General features: G+C 40.7%; 1 protein-coding gene across 1 annotated transcript in view; it reads left to right on the top strand.

The window, feature by feature from the left end:
* The window catches only part of PLCB1 (phospholipase C beta 1), a 398958-nt gene that overhangs the window by 11669 nt on the left and 366107 nt on the right, over positions 1–21182 (top strand). The window contains exon 2 of the mRNA XM_081998073.1: positions 852–929. Coding sequence (XP_081854199.1) covers positions 852–929 — 78 coding nt within the window. The remainder of the gene's footprint in view (positions 1–851; positions 930–21182) is intronic.

The raw sequence follows: 21182 nt of genomic DNA, 5'->3' as shown, positions 1-21182 counted from the left end.
GGAAAGAGGAGAAATCCTATTAGGACCAGGCTGCACTGATGTCAATTATTGTTAGGCACCTTGAAATCCTGATAGGTGAGAGATGTAATGAATGCCCACCTGTGGAAAAGGTTTCCGTTAGAGATTGTATCTCCCAAGTCAGGTACCTGCTGTCAGTCAGAAGATGTCAATATGTAGGTAACCAGACTGCCTTACTTATAGTACTTACAAATATGCTTGGTTTTAACTGACCTGAGCTATGGCTGTTACCAGAGTAGACAGGTTTTGAACTGATTTGGAGGTGGGGTGGAATATATATATATTACCATTACTAAAATCTTCATAGTTTGGCTGGAGAAAAAAATAGGAAAATACTAATGGAAAGTAACTGACAGAAGTCTTAATATAGTGCATGCTATTCCAGGTTTTCTATGCAAATTCAGTCTTTGTATGTTAAAGTAAAGCTTATAGGCATTTAGCTCTTATCTATACTTGAAGGTTAATTTCAGTCAAGGTGGGCAGTGGACCTCTGATAACTATAGTACTTTACTATGTGTGCTCTAGTTTGACAGTTAGTGTGTTATGTCTGTTTAACCTCATCTACTTCCAGCTTTTCTGAAGTAACTCCATGTGTTGACAAGTCTGGAGTTATTTAGCTCTGTCTTCTCAGCAATAGCAATATGTTACGTCAGAAAAATAGAGATTAGGCAGGTGATACTAAATTCTTTTAGTGACATCTTCCTAGTGATACCTTCAGGGTAATTTCTAGATGTTGCAATTCATTAATATGGGTAGAAAAGCAGCTAGTGCATAATTATGTGTTCTGTGTGCTGACATGGATTTTTTTGTTTGTCTTTTTTTTTTTTTCCCAGGACTCCAGTGTTGTGACTCCAATTATTCTCAGAACAGATCCACAGGGATTCTTCTTTTACTGGACAGATCAAAATAAGGTAAGAGAAAAGCTTCCTGCTCCAGAATGGTTCTTTCCATTTTCTGTGGTGTGAGGGGCACGAATTGGGAGGCTTTGCATGCCAGTCCTGGCACAGCAGATAAGCATTACATCAGCATACGTTCCTCTGCTCTTCTGGGGAGCGAATACGACAAGCCTGTGGCTCATCCCTGGTGCACAAAATATGGAGAGATGGATGGAACACTTGGTAATTTCCCACCACGTTAATGATCTGATGCCCAGTGAGGTGTATAATTGTCCTGGTTTACAGGCAAGGATCCATTTGGGATGCTGTTGTGGTTCATAGTTGGCTTGTGGTTTCTTTGTCTTGCCTTCTATACAGTGAGGATTTTGGCTGTGGTGCGTGGCAGACCCAGAATTCCCAGAGGCCAGAGCTCGCCTTGAGTTTTTCCTCCTGAACTGCCGCGTGCTCCCTGGCCATGCCTGGTGGACCACGTCACTTAGTTCTTACTAATCCTCACTGGTCACTTACTTTCTTTTAAAAACATTCCGGTATGCTTAGATCACTATTATGGCTGGGGAGCTGTTGGGAAAGCTCATGGCCTGATTCATCACTGTGTTACTCCAGTTTCACATTCGTGTCACCCCTTTGAAATCAGCACTGTCATGTTTCCAGTTGTTGGAGACTGTGGAGCTGCACCAGGGTGAAAGAGTGTCAGTACACTCAGCAATTGTGTGCAGTCTGTTTTATATACCGTATCAGACTTATAACAGAAAATGATTGTTGCAGTTATTATAGCAAAGTACTGTATCAAATCTAGGAACTGAGTTCCTCCTTTTTTTTTAATTTTTTTTTTTTTACAGATGAATTTTCAAGTACTTGTGAAGTAAGTGCTTGTACCGGTTCCCTGTTGAAAAAGATATTAGAACTTGGTAGTGCTTGAGCTTTGGCCTTGTATTGGAGCATATGCCAAAGTGACTAAATACGTACTTGTAGCATTCTGGCTATGGAAAGCTGGTTTACCAGTTGTGTAGCTGTTTTTCAGGTGTTTCTGTTGATTTTATGTTTAGATACCAGTGCAAAAATTGCTTGAGGAGGTAGCAACCATTAAATGTGCAGACTGAACAGGCAATTTGCTATTACATTAGATCATATTTATCTTCTGATATTTGCTTTTTAGAGAAGATGGAGCACAGTTTGGAGTCAGTGTATTTGGAAATCATATCATGGAGTTATAATAAAAATCTTGTCTTTGTGCTTGTACAAGGTTGTGGTGGGTAAATAGCGGGTTCATCTGTTGACAGTCCGGAGTTGTTCAATTACTGCCCAAAGAAACAAAGCGAATACCCTCAGAAATTGAAAGCTACGACTGATTTACACCAATCCAGTAGCTATGCCAGAACACAGCGCAGTCTTCTGTTTTGTTCCTTCCCTTGCATAAACCAATTGTATAAGCTGAAAAATAATGGCATGCTTTGTAATAATAAATGGAAACCCAGAGTTGATTGGAGGGTTTATTTCACTTTTAGTATGTTTGGCACTAAGACCTCCTTCAGCTTCCTGCTGTTGTTTGTAAAAACAATGTCTTGAAGCAATTTTGTGAAGAATAGCTATTTATAGAATTGTTGTTCTCATATTAATGAAAAAATGTATTTATAATGCTCAGAGCATTTTTTAAAAGGTTGGGTATTTGTACAAGAGACGTAAGTGTCAGTTTGATTTTTAACTTGCAAATCAAGCCTCTGTAAAGGGCAACAAGAGGGAATTTTTCTGGTTAATAATTCATGACAAGTAGGTGAAGCTTGTTTCTAAACCCCATCCTAGCAGAGTCTATTTAAAGAAAGTAAATATATTTCTATTGGGGTGCTGATAGCGTAAGAACCAGGAAGGAAATGCCACTTTCTGCTTTTGCAGAGAATGGTTCGGTTCATGTTTATTGTGAAATTACGAATATATTAAAAAAGGAGGTTATATAGGAAATTCTCCTCATTTCCTTCTCTTTGTGTAAAGTGATCCTGTGATGACAGTGGAACTACGTGAAGAAATAATATCAGGACAATACGATGTCTGTGTAATTGCTTTCTCTTTTTTTGCCCCTAGTTATTATTTTTTAAGCAATAGCATTTGTCATAACCAGGGCCTGTTATTTTCTGCATATGGAAGGATGGGCCTTGCTAAACAAAGTGACGAGGTGAGAGGAGCCTGCCTGCTGGCATCCTTGGTCAGACACATTTTCCTGGGAGCTGACTACAAACAGGTGTGGAGATGAGGCATGGGTAGCTGTCATCTTTCTAGCCATTTGATTGTCCTGTTTGCCAGACACTGTGCAAAGCAGTAAATTTCTGCCCCGAAAATGGTATGGCTTTTAAATTAGGAATCTGGCTCCTTTGGTTGTTGTTGCCTTATCAGTAAAGTTATACAAAAATTACATGAATCACTGGAGAGGGGGACCAAAACAAAAACCCCACCCGCCCTGTGCTAAATTTTTATTTAGCTTAGGGAACTGGTGGTTGTAGCTCTGTAGCTTTCTCAAACTTGTTGGCTGGTTGAGCTGCGTTTTGCATTGTTTTCTTGTTCCCTTCCTTTTCTGTTTCCTCTCTGTTGCAGAGAAAGGAAAATAATATGTAGTGTCTGCTGTCTAGCAGCATGTCTGGACAATCTTTTAGATTGTTTTCCGTGCAGTCAAAGCTCAAAGTTCCTGGTAAAAACGCATGTTCAGTGCAGCCCTCCATCAGTGTCACTGACCTCATCTTGTGGTTCCCCATGAATCGGCAATCCTTGCAGGGTTTGCAGCCCAATCAGTGAGTCTGGATAATGCTGGAGTCAAAGAGATGATGGGTCAAAAAGGCTGCCAATAAAGTCATTGTTACCGAGAAGTTTTATATAAGTGACCAGTGTAGGCTCTTAACTTGCTGCCCCTTGTAGCCTTCTGATAAATAAGTTAGTAGCAAATTACGTAGCTTGCTTGCAGGTGCCGTACGCTCCTAATAAATCATCCTGGGTCTGTGGTTTCAGCCCAGTGAAGATCCATGCCCCTTACGCTGCACCACATGCAAAGGATTGTAAGATGGCCATTCTTACGGTATGAGATATCAGTGGCAGCCAGGCTTAGCAGAGCCATCTTCTCATCACTCACTTCTAAGAGCAGGAACAGAACTTGGAAAGAAGGTATGCTGAAGAGGGAAAGAGTCCCCAGAAGCCTGCTTTGCAGCCATCTGACAACTTGCAGGCAAGGCAAACAGTAAATGAATTGCTCAGCACTCCCTCGGTGCAAAATAAGTATCCATGTGCCTTGCATGTTTCTTCATGACTGGGTGCGATTTGACCATTTAGTTATGTTTGGGCTAGCTCCAATGTATCCTGCCAGGTACCCAGGTCCAGCGCAACTACTTCTGGACATTAACAAGAGCTGTATTAAAAAGTGGTTGATCAGACTTCTCTGAATGACTTTATCAGCAGAGTAAACAGTATCCTGGGATGAAAATGCATACAGGTTCTTCTGACCACGTGTCGTTTCTCTTTGATTTTTATGTGCTCGGTTCACCCTCGCTGCCCATCCTAGTATGGTCATAGGTGCAACGAAGGTCTGTTATGCAACTTCATTTAAGCTCTGATCTTACAATTTGGTAATAATAATGTGGTGTCTTGCAGTTCAACATGGTTACTGTGTATTTGCATATTTAAATATATTTTACTGTCATCAGTAAGGATAATCTTACAAAATGAAGTCATACATGGCATTTTGCTATTTTCTGATAACAAGGAAATCTAATACCTTTTGTTGGAAACAGATGGCAGGCCAGCTTTCTGATTTTAATTGTATTTTTCAGTATAAAATTCTTTCGTTGCTGAAGGTTCTGGAATATTTGCTTCATCTGTATGCAGAGTGCTGGCTGATATCATATTACTTGAATGAGTCTCAACATGGGTTTTAAAAATGAAAAATTAATTAATGTGACAAGCTAGCGTCTGTTACATATCTCATTGTTTCTGTAATGTTTCTTAACTATAGCAAAACCAGACAATATTCATTGCATTGTCTTATTTTTATGACCTGACTAAAGCATAGTTCAATTCCTTGCTACTTTTTTAAAGAATGGAATGCCATTTCTTCCATTTGTTCTTATTCTGGTCATGAGCATTGAAGAAAGATAAATCAAAACTCAACCAGGTGAAGAGAAGGTCTACTACAATAAAAAGGAGTGATAATAAAAAGCATTTTTCAGGAGAGGAGAAGGGGCTGGAAGTGTTTGGTGTGTTTAGCCTAGCTAGCAAAGCAAAGTCAGAGAAAGACTGTGATTTCTGTCTATGAATAAACGTATCAATGGGTGCATAGGCAGACTAGGAGAAGAAATATGTATTGTCAGACAGTTTGTGCATTATTGTTCTTGCATCCTTTAGCTGGAAGTTATATTACACAATCAAGCGGACTTTAGGAGAAGACACTTAGCCATTGACTCAGTGCAGTTCTGACGCTGCCTAAGAAAAGGAGTAAAAGGAGGAAAGCAACTAATTGCTTTTATGGTGGAGCCGTTTAGGTTTTTAAAAGACTGAGGATGGTATAATATGCTGTCCTCTTCATCTCACTAGCACGTGCTGATTTATTCATCTTTATTTTTAAAGCTAGGTAACTACACTGACCTGGAAGCATGCTGAAAACACAGAGGATGCAGACCCAGTCTCATACACAGCACCATGAAAACAGATCAGCCAACGTTCACACATGTCTGTGTTGTGAAACTAAACATAAATGTCCAGTCCCAGGGAGGCAGCAGCGACTTCTAATGCCTTCTGCAGAAATGTGCAGTAAACAGGTGATGATCCCATTTTGTCCAAAGGAAGTTTGTGTTGAGAAACTACTGCATACTGATATTACTCCATAGTAATACTATACATAATATCCATTATATCATATATATCCATAATATCCATTATAATATCCAATACTATACATAAAAATCCATTACTGATATTTACTCCATAGGAGGGGATGTGTGGCTGAAGCTTCTCTCCTTTGCTGGTTGTAATTAGAGCTGTAGCACAGCCCAACTGAATGGTTTAGCAAGAAGGAGTCCCTGCTTCAGACGCTAGCTTGCACAATTCATACCTCAAGCTTTTAAGTGTATTTGAGAGAAGGTGGAGAGATGAGACCACAGTGGTACAGAAGTACCTACAGAGAGCTATTTCCCCCAGCTCTGACTTGCTCAGTTTGACAGGCTTAGGGTATGTAAAGGCAGAGAGACTAGATCTGTACAGCTTTTTAGTAATGACGGTTTTGCAGTTTTCAAGGGAAGGAGCAGTGTAGTTTCTCCTCTTACAGGATAGGCCTGTTCTTATGTGTGAACATCGCTGACAGAACTGGTATTGATATGCTGTAGCTCAGACACAGAGTATGAGCTTACTACAACGGCCTGTAGCAATAATATGGTACCTTGAGCTTGGAGCTTTCTCATTGCATGAGACTGCATGAAGTGGCTGTTTTATCACAAAGAGGAGAGGATTTTTCTGAACTGGAAGGTCTGTTCCTCTCTTCTGTCCTGAGGTGATCATGAGTTTCTTTGGGGCTGCAAACCCATCACAGGCTGCAGAGTGAATGCGTGAAGTGGAGCCCGAGGGCTGTAGGTAGGATTCTGTAGCATTAGGCTTGGCTTCAGCATGTCTGTAAACTCTGTGGCAATGCCATTGCCCTCATCCAAATGAAAGATGATGTGGCCTTTTTCCAGCTGCTGAGAATTTTGGCCATGTTACTTGGGAGATCTTGTCTGTCTGTTTTGAATTGGGGCTTTAAAACAGTTGGGTCAATATTTGTACTGCCCTATGGGTCAAAGATCTTTTCATTACATGTGTAGGCTTTACAGTACATTTGACAAGCACACAGTGAAGACAGAAGTGAATATATCAATATTTAAAATATGCCTAATAATTTAATGAGAAGAATGTGATATTTAATAGTACTAGGTTTAAAAATACCTGCTCCAAACCTCAACTGTTTGGTTTAATTTATTCAAGAGCAAGGTTACTCAGTGATGCATCTCACTCTTGAAGACATCCAAGAAGTGCATTAAACATGTATTCACACTTCTCTTTCTGGTATGTGGAAGACACAAAAAAAAAAAAAAAAGCTAAATGAGTAGACCTTTTGAAGAACTGAGATTGTAAATATCATTAATTAAATAAGAAAAGATGGTGCATGTCTCTCCACATAAGGGATTATTTTAATATGTACAATGAAAAACTCTCTGCTCTTCCTCATTCTTTTAGCATCTCTAGCATATCAGCATCTCTGTTTGTTAATTCTGTTTGATAATGAATATTGGATATGTGGGCCTCTATCACACAGTTTGTCATATGAATGGATTTGCCTTTGCTTTAGCTGCAAAACACAGGAGTCAGAATGATGTAGACCCATGTACCACACTGGCATTCCACCATGTACCACACTGGCATTCCACCAGGCACCGAACAAGACTTATATGTTTAGGTCTTTATGTAGTGGTGTGTTTTTGTTTATTTGTATCAAATTCTGTATTAGATGACTTGCGTTCTCAGTGCTCTAGTACTTGTGCTTCTTCATGGACTTCGGTAAAAACATTGTGTATAATCTCTATATGCACATTTTCTAGTGTCAAACTGGCATGAACGGAAATAATACCAAAGTGAGGAAAGTTTCTTATAAGAAGGACCCTTTTGATATCAGATTGTAATCCTTTCCTACTGAAGGGGAAGTTAAATTCATTCCATGAATGGCGTTGCTCCAGACTTGCTCCATGTGGCACTATTCCTTCATCCATTTACTGCATGTATGAACTAAGCATGAACCTATGGGTGGATTGCCTCTGATATTTGAGCGCAGGGGTCACTGGCTATATTTCAGTTGGACATTTAAGGAGTGAGGAGTTTCAGGCTCTTGAAGGTGGAGGAGGTCCTGTGGAGGTGATGCTAGTCTTTTGGCATAATTAGATGGAGTTGGGTTGGTATCTGTTTTCGAAATAAGTCACATGCTGGAAGAGGTGACACACAGTAGTTTTCACTGGAAATCTGGATGGGGACTCCCATGGGACAAGGAGTTGTGGTGATGTGAGGTTTTACTTCTCAATGACACTGGAAATGGGGAGTGAACCTGAAGCAGCTAGTAAAGTAATAGTGATGGCACAGCAAATAATCTGCGCCTTTGCCTGGGTTTTGCAGTATTCTTGACTCATGATTTTGAGGTGTAATGTTAGGAGCCACAGAGTGGCATTAGAAAGTTGAGACCAGGAATTGCTGCTGGAATGCAAATGGAATTTTTTTTTATATGACTACAACCTATAAATATTGACATCCGAAGTTGTATGTCTGTCACATTTTAGTGGGCAATGGAAGAGACTCTCTTCAGGGATGCAACTGCTTGCTGAGGGACTGTTGTAACCATTAGGCTGAGCAGTGTAGAAATTGGAACTGAAATCCTAAAGGTGAATTCCTCCTCCAGTGAAGCTGCAGTTATGCGATATGCAGCATAAAAGTCAACTTGTCAGAAGTAGAGAAGCTAACTAATTTGTAACAGGAGTTATCAGCTTGGGGGTCCTGACACTGGCTTGGAGGAGCTGAGGGTAAAAAGTATTCAAAGGTTAAGCATCTACCTCTGATAGCAGCTCGAGCAGTAATCCTGGGAAGTTCACCTGCATGCATTTGCTTTCTCTTTAATATAGAAATAACTCCTCACCTGTACTCTAAAGGCAGTACCTAGGAGTTCAGAAATAAAAAACAGTACATGAGCTAACACCCATACGCATGGGTCTATGCTGGAAACTCTGTGCCAGTACCGTTTTCAGTGAAGAACACTGCCTCGTTGCTGGCTTATGCTACAGAGGTTGTATTTTGAAGTGAGTGAAATTTCTAGCTCAACAGTTAACACAGTGGGGGAGTCAGCCTAGCAACAGTTCATGGTCACCTGAAAGTTGCAGCTCATGTTTTGTGGCAACCACTTAAAAATTGGCATGTGAGCGGAATAAAAGATGACGGGGAAAGTGGTAGTGGATTGCCACAGATAGTGAAAATGGGAGGAAATATTTAATGGAGGTAAACTTCCCATCAGACTGCTGATTTCATTTTTAAAAGGAAATCTCTCTGCTTTCAAAACGTGGAAATTGTTCAAGGCCCATTAGGGAAATGGTACTACATCAAACACAGAAGATCTCTAATAAGCATTTCCCACTGCTAAATAGCTCCCTTATTGTTGTGAGGGAGGCAGGAACGGAAAACGAGGTTTGAGTTTAATGTACAACATAGGTCCAGTTTCTGAAATGAGGAAGCTAAAGAACTTCAGAAAGGGAGGAGGACTCTGGAGTCAGCCAAATTTAGGTCCTGTTGAGTTCTCGGGTACTGAGAACAGTCCTAACATATCTTCTGGTACGCAAGAATGTTATCTTTGCTGTCTAATTGAAAGTGGGTTGTGACTTGCCTATAAAGATGAGATTGTAGGTTGTCTTTTGTTTAGATGTGCTGAAACTCAGTAAGCTTTGGCTGTAGATAGATGTAAATGTTAAATGTTACAAAAAAATGGGAAACTTGAGTTTTTGTGCAAGAGACCTTTATGATCTGGCTGCTGGAAACTGTTTTGTTGTTACAATTTTCAGCTTAAATATTTCAGTGAAGAAAACTTGTGGCCAAGTTCACTAGCATACACTAAAGTGACTTCTTCAGTGGATGACTGTCAAGCTTTCAAATGCTATGGGACTTAAATAAGAATTTTCTTACAATTTACATCTCATCAGGTCATAGTATGCTTTTAGGAAACAGCTGGGAGTTGGGAGATCTGGGTACTTGCCTCTTCTTGGTCATGATTTGCCATAGCTCAGCAATGGGCTGCTCTACCTCACATACTACTATGACTTTGTATATTCTACTCTGTGAGTAGGGCTGCAGCAGGGACAGCCTGTTACTGCGTGATCAGCAGCTGGTACGGTGTGGTTCCAGCCTGCTGCAGTACCTGTGCTTTGGTGTGGGAGATGTTAACGTCTTCTAGCTGAGAAAAGGTTGTGGTAAATGGAGACAATGGTGTGTAATAAGCTAGCCTTCAGTCTCTTTTCTCCTCCTTAATTAGAAGAGTGTCTCATGTTCATGCCAGCAGCTTGTACATAGATTTGGTTGAATATGCAGCATTGGCTTTGCTGACTGACACAGTTCAAAAATCAGCTTCTAGGACATCAGTTTTCCTGATCATTGGGAGGATAACTGATCTCTCGGCACACCTGTCAGATTGCCTTCTCTGCTGAAGCTCTGCCAGTTCAGCTGCTTCTCTCTAATGCATCATAACCTAGCTGTTTTGCCTCCCCACTATGCTTTCAGTTGTTTTGGTTTTTTTTATGTATATCTTTAAAAAGTGCATTGAAAACAATGATCTTTAAATAATATATATTCTGTTTCCATATATGTGATCTTCCTGGATGAGCGTATGCACTCTACTAGTAATCAGTGTTATGTGATAAATATGTTTGGAAGGTTTGGTTCCTTTTTTTTTTATTTTAAGGAGTTTGAAAAAGGTTCTTGAAATACAAGTGACTGGCAATAAATACCAGTTTTGCACTAATACTTGCCTTACTTGCTTTAAGGCTTTTTACCATTAAAAATGTGGACTTGACCCAGCTTCCCTTTCCTGCTTTTTGCTTACTCCTACAGTCTTGGTATTTTACAGCGGCTCTGCACACTTGCAACTGGCATTACGCAGAGCAGAAATGAGAAAGCCCTTGGCCTGTATATACAGTGATAACAATGTACTCCATTGGACAACACTGCCTTCCTCTTTGGTTTGGGGTTAGTTTGTAAGGGCAGCAGACACTCTATAGGATCCTTTCCTAGTGAATCTTCTAGGCCCATCTTCGCTTTAATGACAACTTTTATTATATATCCCAGTACTGGGAAGACACAAACAACCTCATGCTACAAATCATAGGACTTTTAGGTTCACTCTGTGTGTCTGTGTGGCTGTTTTATTTTTGAGCGTTTCTAACTATACAGATGCTGTTTACATCTCCAGTCTTCTCCAAATACTCTGCTGGATTAGGTCTGTAAAATCTGCAGGCAGCCTTTGCCAGTGGTGTGTATATTCTCTTGTCTGCAGTCTGGCTTTCTCCTTTCCAGATGTTTTGTGCTGCTCCACGTCCTCCACAGGCAGTGGTTTTGCTACCAAAATTCTGAACTAGCTCTGGAGGACATCAAGCTCCCAGAAGAGAGGAGACTCTGTCTGAAGAAGCAGTGCCCTCCCCGGGCTGTGTTTTGTGTACATGTACACACGCGTGTAGGCAAACCTCCTTTTTTGCCTTTTCAGAGGGCTTTTCACCAGGCAGGAAATGAGTATTCATCTTCATTACTTCTTCTAATTAATCTTTCCACGTAGGCATGTTTTCCAGTGTATTATAACTTCTTGATGTCATTTCCCATCCTTCACTTCATTAACAAAAAACAATCATAGGTGTATGTTCTCATCTCTGATAGCTAGTTTATGACGTTGTAGCTCTACTGATGTCCAGTCGTTCCTCATGCACTTGCTCTGGGGGGAAGGAGTAGGGGCTGTGATGTAGAGGATTTAGGTTTCTGTCTTCATTCATATCCCAAGAAAAGTAATTTCCAGTATCTGAATTTTTGGTGTGGAGATTGAGTCTGCTTTTAAGAGTGCCTTTATCCAAGATGCGCTCTGCACTGTGTGAGAGGAACAAGATGTACTATTGTACAAGAGGACTGTTAGTGGTTGAAGAACGTATTTAAATCCTGAATCTCCAGGGCATGTTAAATACTCAGCTGTCCAATTAGCCCAATAACAATTTTGTCTGTGGAGGTATATATAACATTGCTATTTCAAGGCTGCAGTTATACATCAAAAGTGAAATTCTACCCCTGTGCCACATCCCAAAGAGCTCTCGTACTGTCTGGGGGCTGGGGATTACTAGAACCTACCCCCGATTTCAAGGCCGGTCACCGTGTCCCTGTAGAGCTTTACTGAGCCTTTTGCTACTGCCATGGCTGCAATCTATGCAGATACCATCAGACTGGTGGCATGCTGCTAACTGCCTAGCAGTACATCCCTGGCTGCTCCAGATGAGAGAGTCTCCCTCAAAACTGGAGAACTCCATGGGTGGTTAGCTGCTCTGGCACAGCTGGGCTGCCAGCTATTTCAAATACTCTTCATTGAAAGCTAACTTGCAGCTGACCTAAGTGAATGCTGTCTTACTGATCGCAGTATGTTGAATAAACTGTGTGAATTGTAACGTATTTACCTATACAATATGTCTCGCTTAAGAGGACTGTGATCATTTGGACAGGTGGTTTACTGCCAAGGGAGCTGGTTGTCTCTGATCGATAAACCATAGTAAGTGCTGTTTAACAAGAGTAATAATAAAAATATTGATTAGTAGGGCACAGCTGTCTGTTACTAAGTGATGCTCATTGAAGCCCCTGTTAAAGCAGTAATGAAATTCTGCAGGAAGTTTTTTGTCTTTTATTCGAACTGCTCTGGATTTACTCAGGACAGTTAGACATAAGGCCTTATTTAATAAAAAGTACTATGAAGTGGAACACTAGTACCTGAAAGTTAGGAATATGGCCAAAAATATGCAGGGAGTGCCTTTAGAGAAACTTAGGTAATTTATCTTAGGCATTTTCAACTTTGAGACTGGGAAAAATAAAAAATATTCTCTATTTAAGGGGACTTTAAGAACAATACGGTCTCTTATAAAAGGTGGCCTTATTCTGTAATTTCCCTAAAAATAAAGAATTATAATAAAATTGAGATGTTTTTTCTGCTTTTAATCCAGATTTGCTAGATAAATAGTAAAGTAAGCTTAGGACTATGTTGTTCGTTAAGAACATCCTTCTAAATAAAGGTAAGACTTAGGACTTCCTGAGCTGTTTTTCCCCTTGCCACTGAAGTCCATCTTGCGGTGGTGCATCTTATAGTCATCTGCCAGGCACTTCTGCCAGCCAGTCTTCCATAACCGGGATCTTTACTCCGTCACTAACCCATGCTGTAATTAAAAGTTCTCAAATACGCTTGAAGGGAAGGTGGCATCATGTGTGTTGAGCAGCAGCAATGCTGTCCACGGACAGTCTGAGTCTTGCAGTTGTCATGCCCTTCCTAGCACTCACATACCACAGGAGAGGACTAGACTGGAACATTAAATATAATTTATGCTTCCCCTGCCCCAGGAAAATGCCTGGTTGCTATGATACTTCGGGGATTTGAAGATAGCTGGAACTTTGCCTTTCACTTCCCTAGCTTGGGGCTTTTCCCCTGAAGTTGAATTGTCCTTAGCTGCGGATCCACAATGGCTTTTGCCTAGCATTGCCTTAAAAGCAGTGTGATTGGTTTTAATAATACAATGGTCCGTAATTTAGTGAGGTGGCTAATAAGTAACTGGTACTTGACAGCAAAGAAAAATGCTTTAGCAATTGTGTTTTAAATAATATGTATCTATCAGTGCCCTGTAAAGATTGTATTCAAAGGAACTCGGTAGACAGTGTGCTTTCTGTAGGTGCAAAGTACATCCTCTCTGCAGTGTGTGGTTTTGAGTTGGTTGTAAACTACTTGTGTGCAGAGTAAGCTGGCTTATTCATGTTGAATGTTACCAGTAAGTGTCATAGTCTAAAATTATCTCAGCTAAATCTCTGGTTTTGCATTGTACCCTTTTGCAGACATACCAGAAGACAGAAACTTACAGACATTTTTGCCAGTGAAGGTTGCTGGGAAGAGCCTGTCAGAGATGCTGCAGTAGTGCTCTTTGAGCGTAATGATGTCATACATACTAGATGGATGGAGTGAAAAGCTTCTCTCATTAGACTTGCATACAGTATATTTTATAATGTGGAAAATAAGTTTGAAAACTGGCGCTGCTTTTCTGCTGCCAGAAGTAGGTTTCCAGTGTATTGACTGCAGATATATCTTGTCACTGGCAACTCATACCAGTATCTTTTGCATATCAGTGTGTTGCATGTCCAGATTTAGATCCCTCTTTCACATATGTTGAACTTTTCAATCAATATTTTTACTGAAATAAAGAAGGGTACACAGGAAGGGTGTATAGGTAAGCTGAAGAAAGCTGGATGTCAAGTCAGCCATTCTAACTTGCAGACTGAAATATTTGCACTCATCTCCATAGTGTTCCTACGTTTCACTGACAGAAATTGTTCTGGCCTTATAGCCTTCATGTAATGGGAGAATTATCTACCCTTTTGTAGTTACAAGGCAGGGGAAAGTATCTTAGCCTCTTCAGAAGTCCTGTTGCAAAGCTGATTGTTGAAAGAAGATATCTTAATTCCTTGAAAATGCCTTTTTTTTTTCTTGGCCGAGAAGTAACATAAAGTATTTCATAACACAGTGAAGCGCCTCCACCCCGCCATTTCATTTAGGAATTACTGGGGTTCAGGCTAAAACTGTGTATCCTACTTCCTTTCATTGCTCCTCCTGCCTCAAATTCTGCTTCATGCAGAACCGTGATAGGATCTGCATACACAGCTCTGTCTCGATTCGTATCTTGAGTTTCATGGGCATGTCCTGTTTTCTCAGCAGAAATTTTGCCTGTGCAGAAGGGTGGGTTTTGCTATTTCTTACTGGTTTCTGGATGGGCTGTATAATGCACATGGACTGTTCAAGTCTGATACACCCATGATATGTTGAAACAGCTCTTCACAGATTGCCTTCAGAGAGGTTTAAAATGTGAAAGAGACTTGCATATGGTTGGACTGGCAATTACGAACATAATTGTATACGCCATGTCACTTTGTCACCTTCTTTAGAGTGCTCAAACGCATGTATTGTATTGTAGCTAAAAATGTGAGCCTGGAAATAACAACATAAGGCTCCTACCACTGAAGAATGCAGACAGCCACAGCTGCCCATCCCAATCCTTTGAATTTATGCTGGTACTCGGTTGTGGCCACTCAGCAACTTCCCTGGATTTATGCCAGGAAGATGGCTAATGGAACAATCTTTTTATGATCTGTTTAGCTAAATGGCTATGATAATGTGGGATATTAGAGTAACAGATGCTGTTGACCATCCTGCAGTAGATCAAAGTTTGTATATACAGGAACTATGCACTTCCTTTCAGAGTCAGGCGTGTAATTTGGATCTTCTCATTTGTTGCTATGGTATTACATTATCAGAACAATGAGAAACAGAAGTGGTAATTTTAATGAAATAAGTCAAAAGTGCTAGTCCGCAACAGTCTCAGCTCAGAGCCTAAGGGATAGTTCTTTGGTATCAGTAGTAACACAAAAGGGTGCACTGTAGATGACTTCCAGACATTGTTGGCATCTGAGGATTTCAAAGACTTGAAATGTGAGTCCAAACTTGCTAAAACTGTCCTGTGTCATAAGACTTAAGACATGTTTGGCTCACATCACCATTGCAATTTTGTGTGGCCTCAGGCTTAGCCCCTGAAGCACAGATGACCAACACTTTGGAGTTGGCATTTGCCTCCTGGCATTCTTACGCTCGAGTGGGGCATTCAGCTTAACTGCACGGTGCAGAGTGGGGTCGTGGCTGGCAGATTGCACATCCCGCCTCCAAAGTGGATTGAGAGGCGAACAGAAAAAGAGAGAGATGGAAATGGGAGCATCCAGCTGGTGGCTCCAACTAGACTTTCTTCTGTGAACCTTTTCATACAGAGCGAAGAGCATACTTCAATTTTCCTGTTGTATAAAATAAGAGTGTGACTGACCAATATGAGATCCCTCAGGGTCTAGAGAGTCTTACGCCCCATTCTCACTCTGCCTGATTCAAAAGAGGGATTTGAAGCATGGAGCTTTAACATCTATATCTGAGACTGCTGAAACTGAGCTGTTTCAGCTGTGTATTAATTTTGTACATTTGAATTTAATCTACATGATGATGACACCAACATGAGGATAATCTTTGAATCATGAGGACATTATAAGTTAACAGTAAATTCCCCGGAGACTAAAAAAGATGTCAATTATATGGGTATGACTGAAGAGTGAAATCTAGGGGAATTAAAAGCATTTAATGCATAATCTTAATGGACTGTTTCAGAAATTGTAAAGTCTGCTTTGTTAGTATAATATCCTAGCATCTTTAGATATGTTGTTTAATTGGCTTGGCTTTATGTTTGGAATATAGATTGTTGGGTGGTCTGAATGCTCATATATTGATGTCATTAATTATGCTGTTAATGATTTACAAAATTAGCCTGAGAACACGGGAACAAGCATGTTGTGAGCTCTAGAGTGATACGCCAAACAAAATAGCATCGTTTCAAGTTGAGGACTCGAACTGAAAAGGCTACTTTTGTCCCCGCTGCAGGTCTAGTAAATGATACAAACTTTGTATTGTTCAAGAAGAGAATTGCCTTGTGGTTTGTTGAATGAAAGCCCCTTTCTCTCACATCTGTGTTTCTTATCTGCAAAGGTGGAGAGTTTTTTGCAGGCTAGGTAATGAGCTCTTCATAAACACTGTTCACATGCATGGAGTTTGAATAAACCAGTAATGTGTTTCTACGTAAAAGGGGTGTGTGTCAGGAGAAGGTACCAGGCTTTGAAGCTCAATAACATCTGGGAAATTATAAAACACAATTTAACCTGGATGTTTCAGCAGAGTGGAGACTGGACTGAATAGAATTACCTGTCAGCATCAAGAGGATTCCACTTAGGGGTCAAGGGGGTTATTACCAGTCAGTTGATACTGTTCACTTCAGCATTTTGTTTTCTTTTTCCCCTCCTGCTGGTTTGCAATAATTGCAACAGCAATAATTTTGTGTGCAAGTACAGCTCTCATGAGCAGTGACAGATGATTGCTTGCTCTCATCTGTCATTGCCCCCTGCCATCAGATGCACGAGGTTGGAAAGAGCTCTCAGAGGGGACCTTGCCAGTTGGCCTACAAATGCATGCTGCTGACACTGAGAACGGATTGCTGCCTAAGGATGCAACTTGCTGCAGCTGTGGCTTTGATATTCAGTGGAAGAAAAACTGTCTGACCTGTCAGCTCGGGGTGGTATTGTGAGGGCCAGGCTGCACATGGCTGAGAAATGGATACGGGCTTTCTGAGCAGGACCGGTAGTTGCCCCAATGGTTGTGGTAGGGAAATTGTAGTAACATCTCCTTTAATCAAGGAGGCCCAGGGATTACTGTGATGTGTACTCCACCAAGTTGTATGGGTACCAGAGGAGATGGGACTACTTCTTATAGCTCAGGCTCCCACCTGCTCTGTATGTTACAGGTGCGGGGGAGCTCTTCCTTTTTGAGAGCAGGTCTTGTCTCAGTACTATTTGAAAAGTAGATATACTTCCTTGTTTTGATAGGTTTTTAAAAATTATTATTATTTTTCACACTTGATTCTCTAGGTCTATGTAAAATTAAATAGGATAACTTGCAGAGTCTGCCTTGCACCGAATGGAATGCTTTTGGAAATCTTGAATGCTGTGTTTGACTTTAGTTATAGTCATGGGGAGTAGGAATAGACATTAGTATCTGCCTACTGTCATGTAAGGCAGAATGAACAATTCTGGCTTAAATCCAAACTTGTTAACTTTTCGTTAAAGACAAATATTATGATGTTATTTCTATCTACATCTGTACTTATCCCTTCTTAGTTGAGGTGAAGATGCAGTACTCTAACCTGGACTTGCTTGAAGACACAGGCCATATTCTAATGTGGATTAATAAAGTTATGTTCTGTTTACTTTTGAGATAAACCATCTCTCCTGTGTTTAGATGTGCCTATTTTTTCCCCAGAGATTGTCTAAAAGGGTTTTCTGGAGTTTTAAATGTGCTACAAACATAGACCTGTGTGCATGTGCTCTTTTCTTTTTTTTTCCATTTTTTTTTCTTTTTTTTTTTTCTTCCCCCCCTTCCTCAACTCACAAGAAGTTAATATACCTGTGAAATGAATGGTCTCCTAGAAGAGGATTGAGAATGTTTTTGGCTAATATCGCTATGATAGAAATGGCAATGTTTGCTCCAGAGACTCAATTCCAGTTGGATAGCCGCTAGTTGTTAAAGCATAAATCAACAACATCGTGTATGATCTGGAAATATTTTTTTTAACTATGCATTCTATTGAACTGATGTATGCTGATCACTAAGTAAATGATGTGCGTTACCTGGTACGCTTGCAGAATGTAGAAAAGCCTTTTCCTATTACGTAAAGTGTTGTTTTGACCTGTCCTCTTCTTGAATGTGTTCTGCATCCTTTTGTCTTTTTTTTTCCTGTCTTAGAGTGACTTAGTTACTGCAAGTGACTTAATAATGGTATATGAGAGATGCTTCATAGGTCAGAAACACGTTGAAGTTGTGGAGTGACACATGGTGCAGTGTTGGACTGCTGGTCTTAGTCAAAGTGCTAGTGTGCAGGGGTCAGAGGGGGCATTGGGGATGGAGGAGTACTGTTTTTTCACCTGTCAATCTCAGAGCTAGAGGCACGCTTCTGGTTTGCATCCACTTCAAAATGTTATGCTGATGTTAAACAGCTTTTGGAACTGAAACCTTAGACTGGGAGGCAAATAACTAATAAATATTGTATTAAAGTGCAACACCTTCCCCCCCCCCCCCGCCCCAACCATCCTTTGCAAACCACAGGGAGATAGAGCATTTTGTTTGAACTCCAGAATCTTTTTCAATTAGACCATTTTCTAAGTAATCAAGCTAAACTGTGTTGTTTTTGAACTTCAGAGTAAGAGGAAGATGTATGGTTTTACAGTTGCCCAACTGGGCATTGGAAAGGTCCTTCACTGAAGTCGGAAAAAATATTTGTTGGCTGGTTTGTTTGGTTTTTTTTAAGCAAGAAGTATGAACTTCTGTGCTTCTGAAAACTCAAAAATAATGCAGTATTTTTTAAGTGGGTTGATGTTATGCATGCTGTCAAGATAGAAAGCCAGTTTTAAGGCTTGGTCTTTGAAGCTAAATTGGTTTCCAGAGATGGGCTTTCTTTGTATTCTCTTAGATTTGTGCCCAGAGATTTCTTCCTTGCAAGGGACCTTCTTAATAGAAGATAATTTAAGTAATAATTCATGAATATCCCCATCACCAACACACACTGGGGTAGATGTTCATGTCCTCAGGCCTTTGAACGTTGTCCAGCCTGCTGTATAAAATGAGAAGAGTCACGCCCAGGGGCTTCTGGCTTTTGCTGAATTTGTGGCGTTTCATTTGGTGTCCTAGTATACTGGGAGCGTTCTTGCTTTATGATGGCTGTTTTTTTGTAATGTGTACATGGGCTCTCCAGGTTCTAAGCCACTGTTAGTGTATTGCATACTGGGAGGTATTGCTGATGAACTGCAAACCCTTCAGTTATAGTTCATCTGTGCAAATTCACTCCCATGAAGGAAGGGATGGAAAATGAACCCTTAGGGGAAGCCACCGAATGCTCCCATCTCGCAGGCTTTGCTTGAAGATGCAGGTGACACTGAGGCCCAAACATCTTCCTACAAACTCATATGGGGCATTATACCTGGCAAAGGGAGAATAGCCTGGGTGATGTTGGCTCCAAAGAAAGTGGCATGTGGGAGAAAGTGTGAAACGTGCTGGTAAGACCATGTGTTGCAAAATTACCGTGGCAGTACCCAGAATAAACCAAGGACCTCCAACTGAAAGTTGGGCCAGCCTTGGTTCTGTGACTGTCTAGATGTGCACGTAGATTGTGTCTAAACATAGGTGTGACACTCTGAAATACATTTATTTTGTTGTAGATATAGGCAAGTTGTTTAAGGATTTTCTTAGCATCAGACAGGTGCTGATTTTTCTGAAGCATCGTGACTGTGCTGTGCCACATGCTGCAGGCACATGCGACCTTGCTGGGCCTGCAGCATGAGCCAGCAGTGCGTGGGCTAGCTCTGATCCAAAAGCAGGGCTGGGACATGGGCCTGAGCTGCAGTTTGTAAGCTCTCCTGAGCATCCTTATTCCTGATGATAGGAAAAAGGAATTAATTTATGGTACAACTGTATTATTAAAGCAGGATTCAGTGCAGATCATGACTTTGGGGAGGGAAGAGAGACAAGAAGGGCTTGCTTTTTTGCTCTTTTTTTAAAATCCTGCTTCTCTTGGCATTCTCTGTGCAGCCTGCTTACACTGTGTGTGAGCAAGGCTGCTTCTTGTTGACTGATAGTATAGCTGTTGGCTTAACTCCTGCCTCTTCCAGCTGGCTGCCATGAGACAGGTTCTGTGATCTGTCCTTCTGGCAACAGCATTTCATTCTTTGACAATTTAAAAGTCAATTAAAACAATGCACATATTGATACAGATTTCCTCATCACCTGTAACTGTCTAATCCCAGAGTGACAGATGAAGTGCTGGCTTGAATAATTTGAACCTGCCTTGCGAAACTCTCAAAGCAGTGGACTAAACTTCTTTCCTTCTTCGTAATCCTACAGCAGATGTAGGAAAGGGAAGGTCTGGTGAGGCAATATGGAATATATAAAATATCAGTAGATTATTTCAACCCTGACTATATTTTTGCTAGGCTTTTTTGAGTTTTCTGTAGTTAAATGAAAATTGGCTTTCTTTGTCACTTTTCCTTCAGTAGAAACGTGAGATGAGCCACCAGGCAGCCTCTAACAGAATCCTGAAATTCTCAGCCAGAAGCTAAATGTAGTTGTTTCCTGGTGGCATCTTCTGGGATGCAGTGCTTATCTTCCTATGAAAGAATAATTTTGACGGAGTGAAGGCTTTGTCTTAACGTCTCTTGTCTGTGCAGAGACCATCACAGGCTCCTGGGACCGTGAGATCAGATTTTCCTATTTAAGATCTTGGCACAAAGAAACTCTTCAGTGTCACTGAATTTACAACTTGTACCACTGCTGCAGGAGCAGACAGTGTTAAATAGTCTGGTGTGAGCACAGTTGCTTCAAGCCCTTGAAGGTTGGGTATAAATGCACTTTTAGAAAGTGGGGGGAAAAAAAAGTGTGTGCTTGGGCAATGCTAGTCTGAAACCACCTGAAACGTTGGTATCTTCATAAGGATATGTATTGTTTGGCAGGGTATGTTTTCTGGCTGTATCACACCTATGTGAATAATCATTAGCTCTGTGTCTGAATCTTCTCCTGAGGGCATTCGCCTTCCCGTTTCTGCAGGTGAATAGCAATGAGGCATAATTTAGCAGAGGAAGGGATTTCTGCCAGCTGTATATAATCCACACCTGTTACTACGAGTGTAATCATTAACTTGGCCTTTTAAAGTAACTGGAAATAATTATCAGCACAGAGGATATTAGGTGCTAACAAAACTTCCAGGCATGTCGGCTTCTTACAGTGGTTTTATGGCTGATTATGTGTAACCCTTGAGACTTGTTGAAAAGTTTTGTACTTAA

Source organism: Phaethon aethereus, assembly GCF_964289735.1.
Source record: "Phaethon aethereus genome assembly, chromosome: 3".
Taxonomy (NCBI): Eukaryota; Metazoa; Chordata; class Aves; order Phaethontiformes; family Phaethontidae; genus Phaethon; species Phaethon aethereus.
This window is presented reverse-complemented; position numbering and strand designations above follow the sequence as displayed.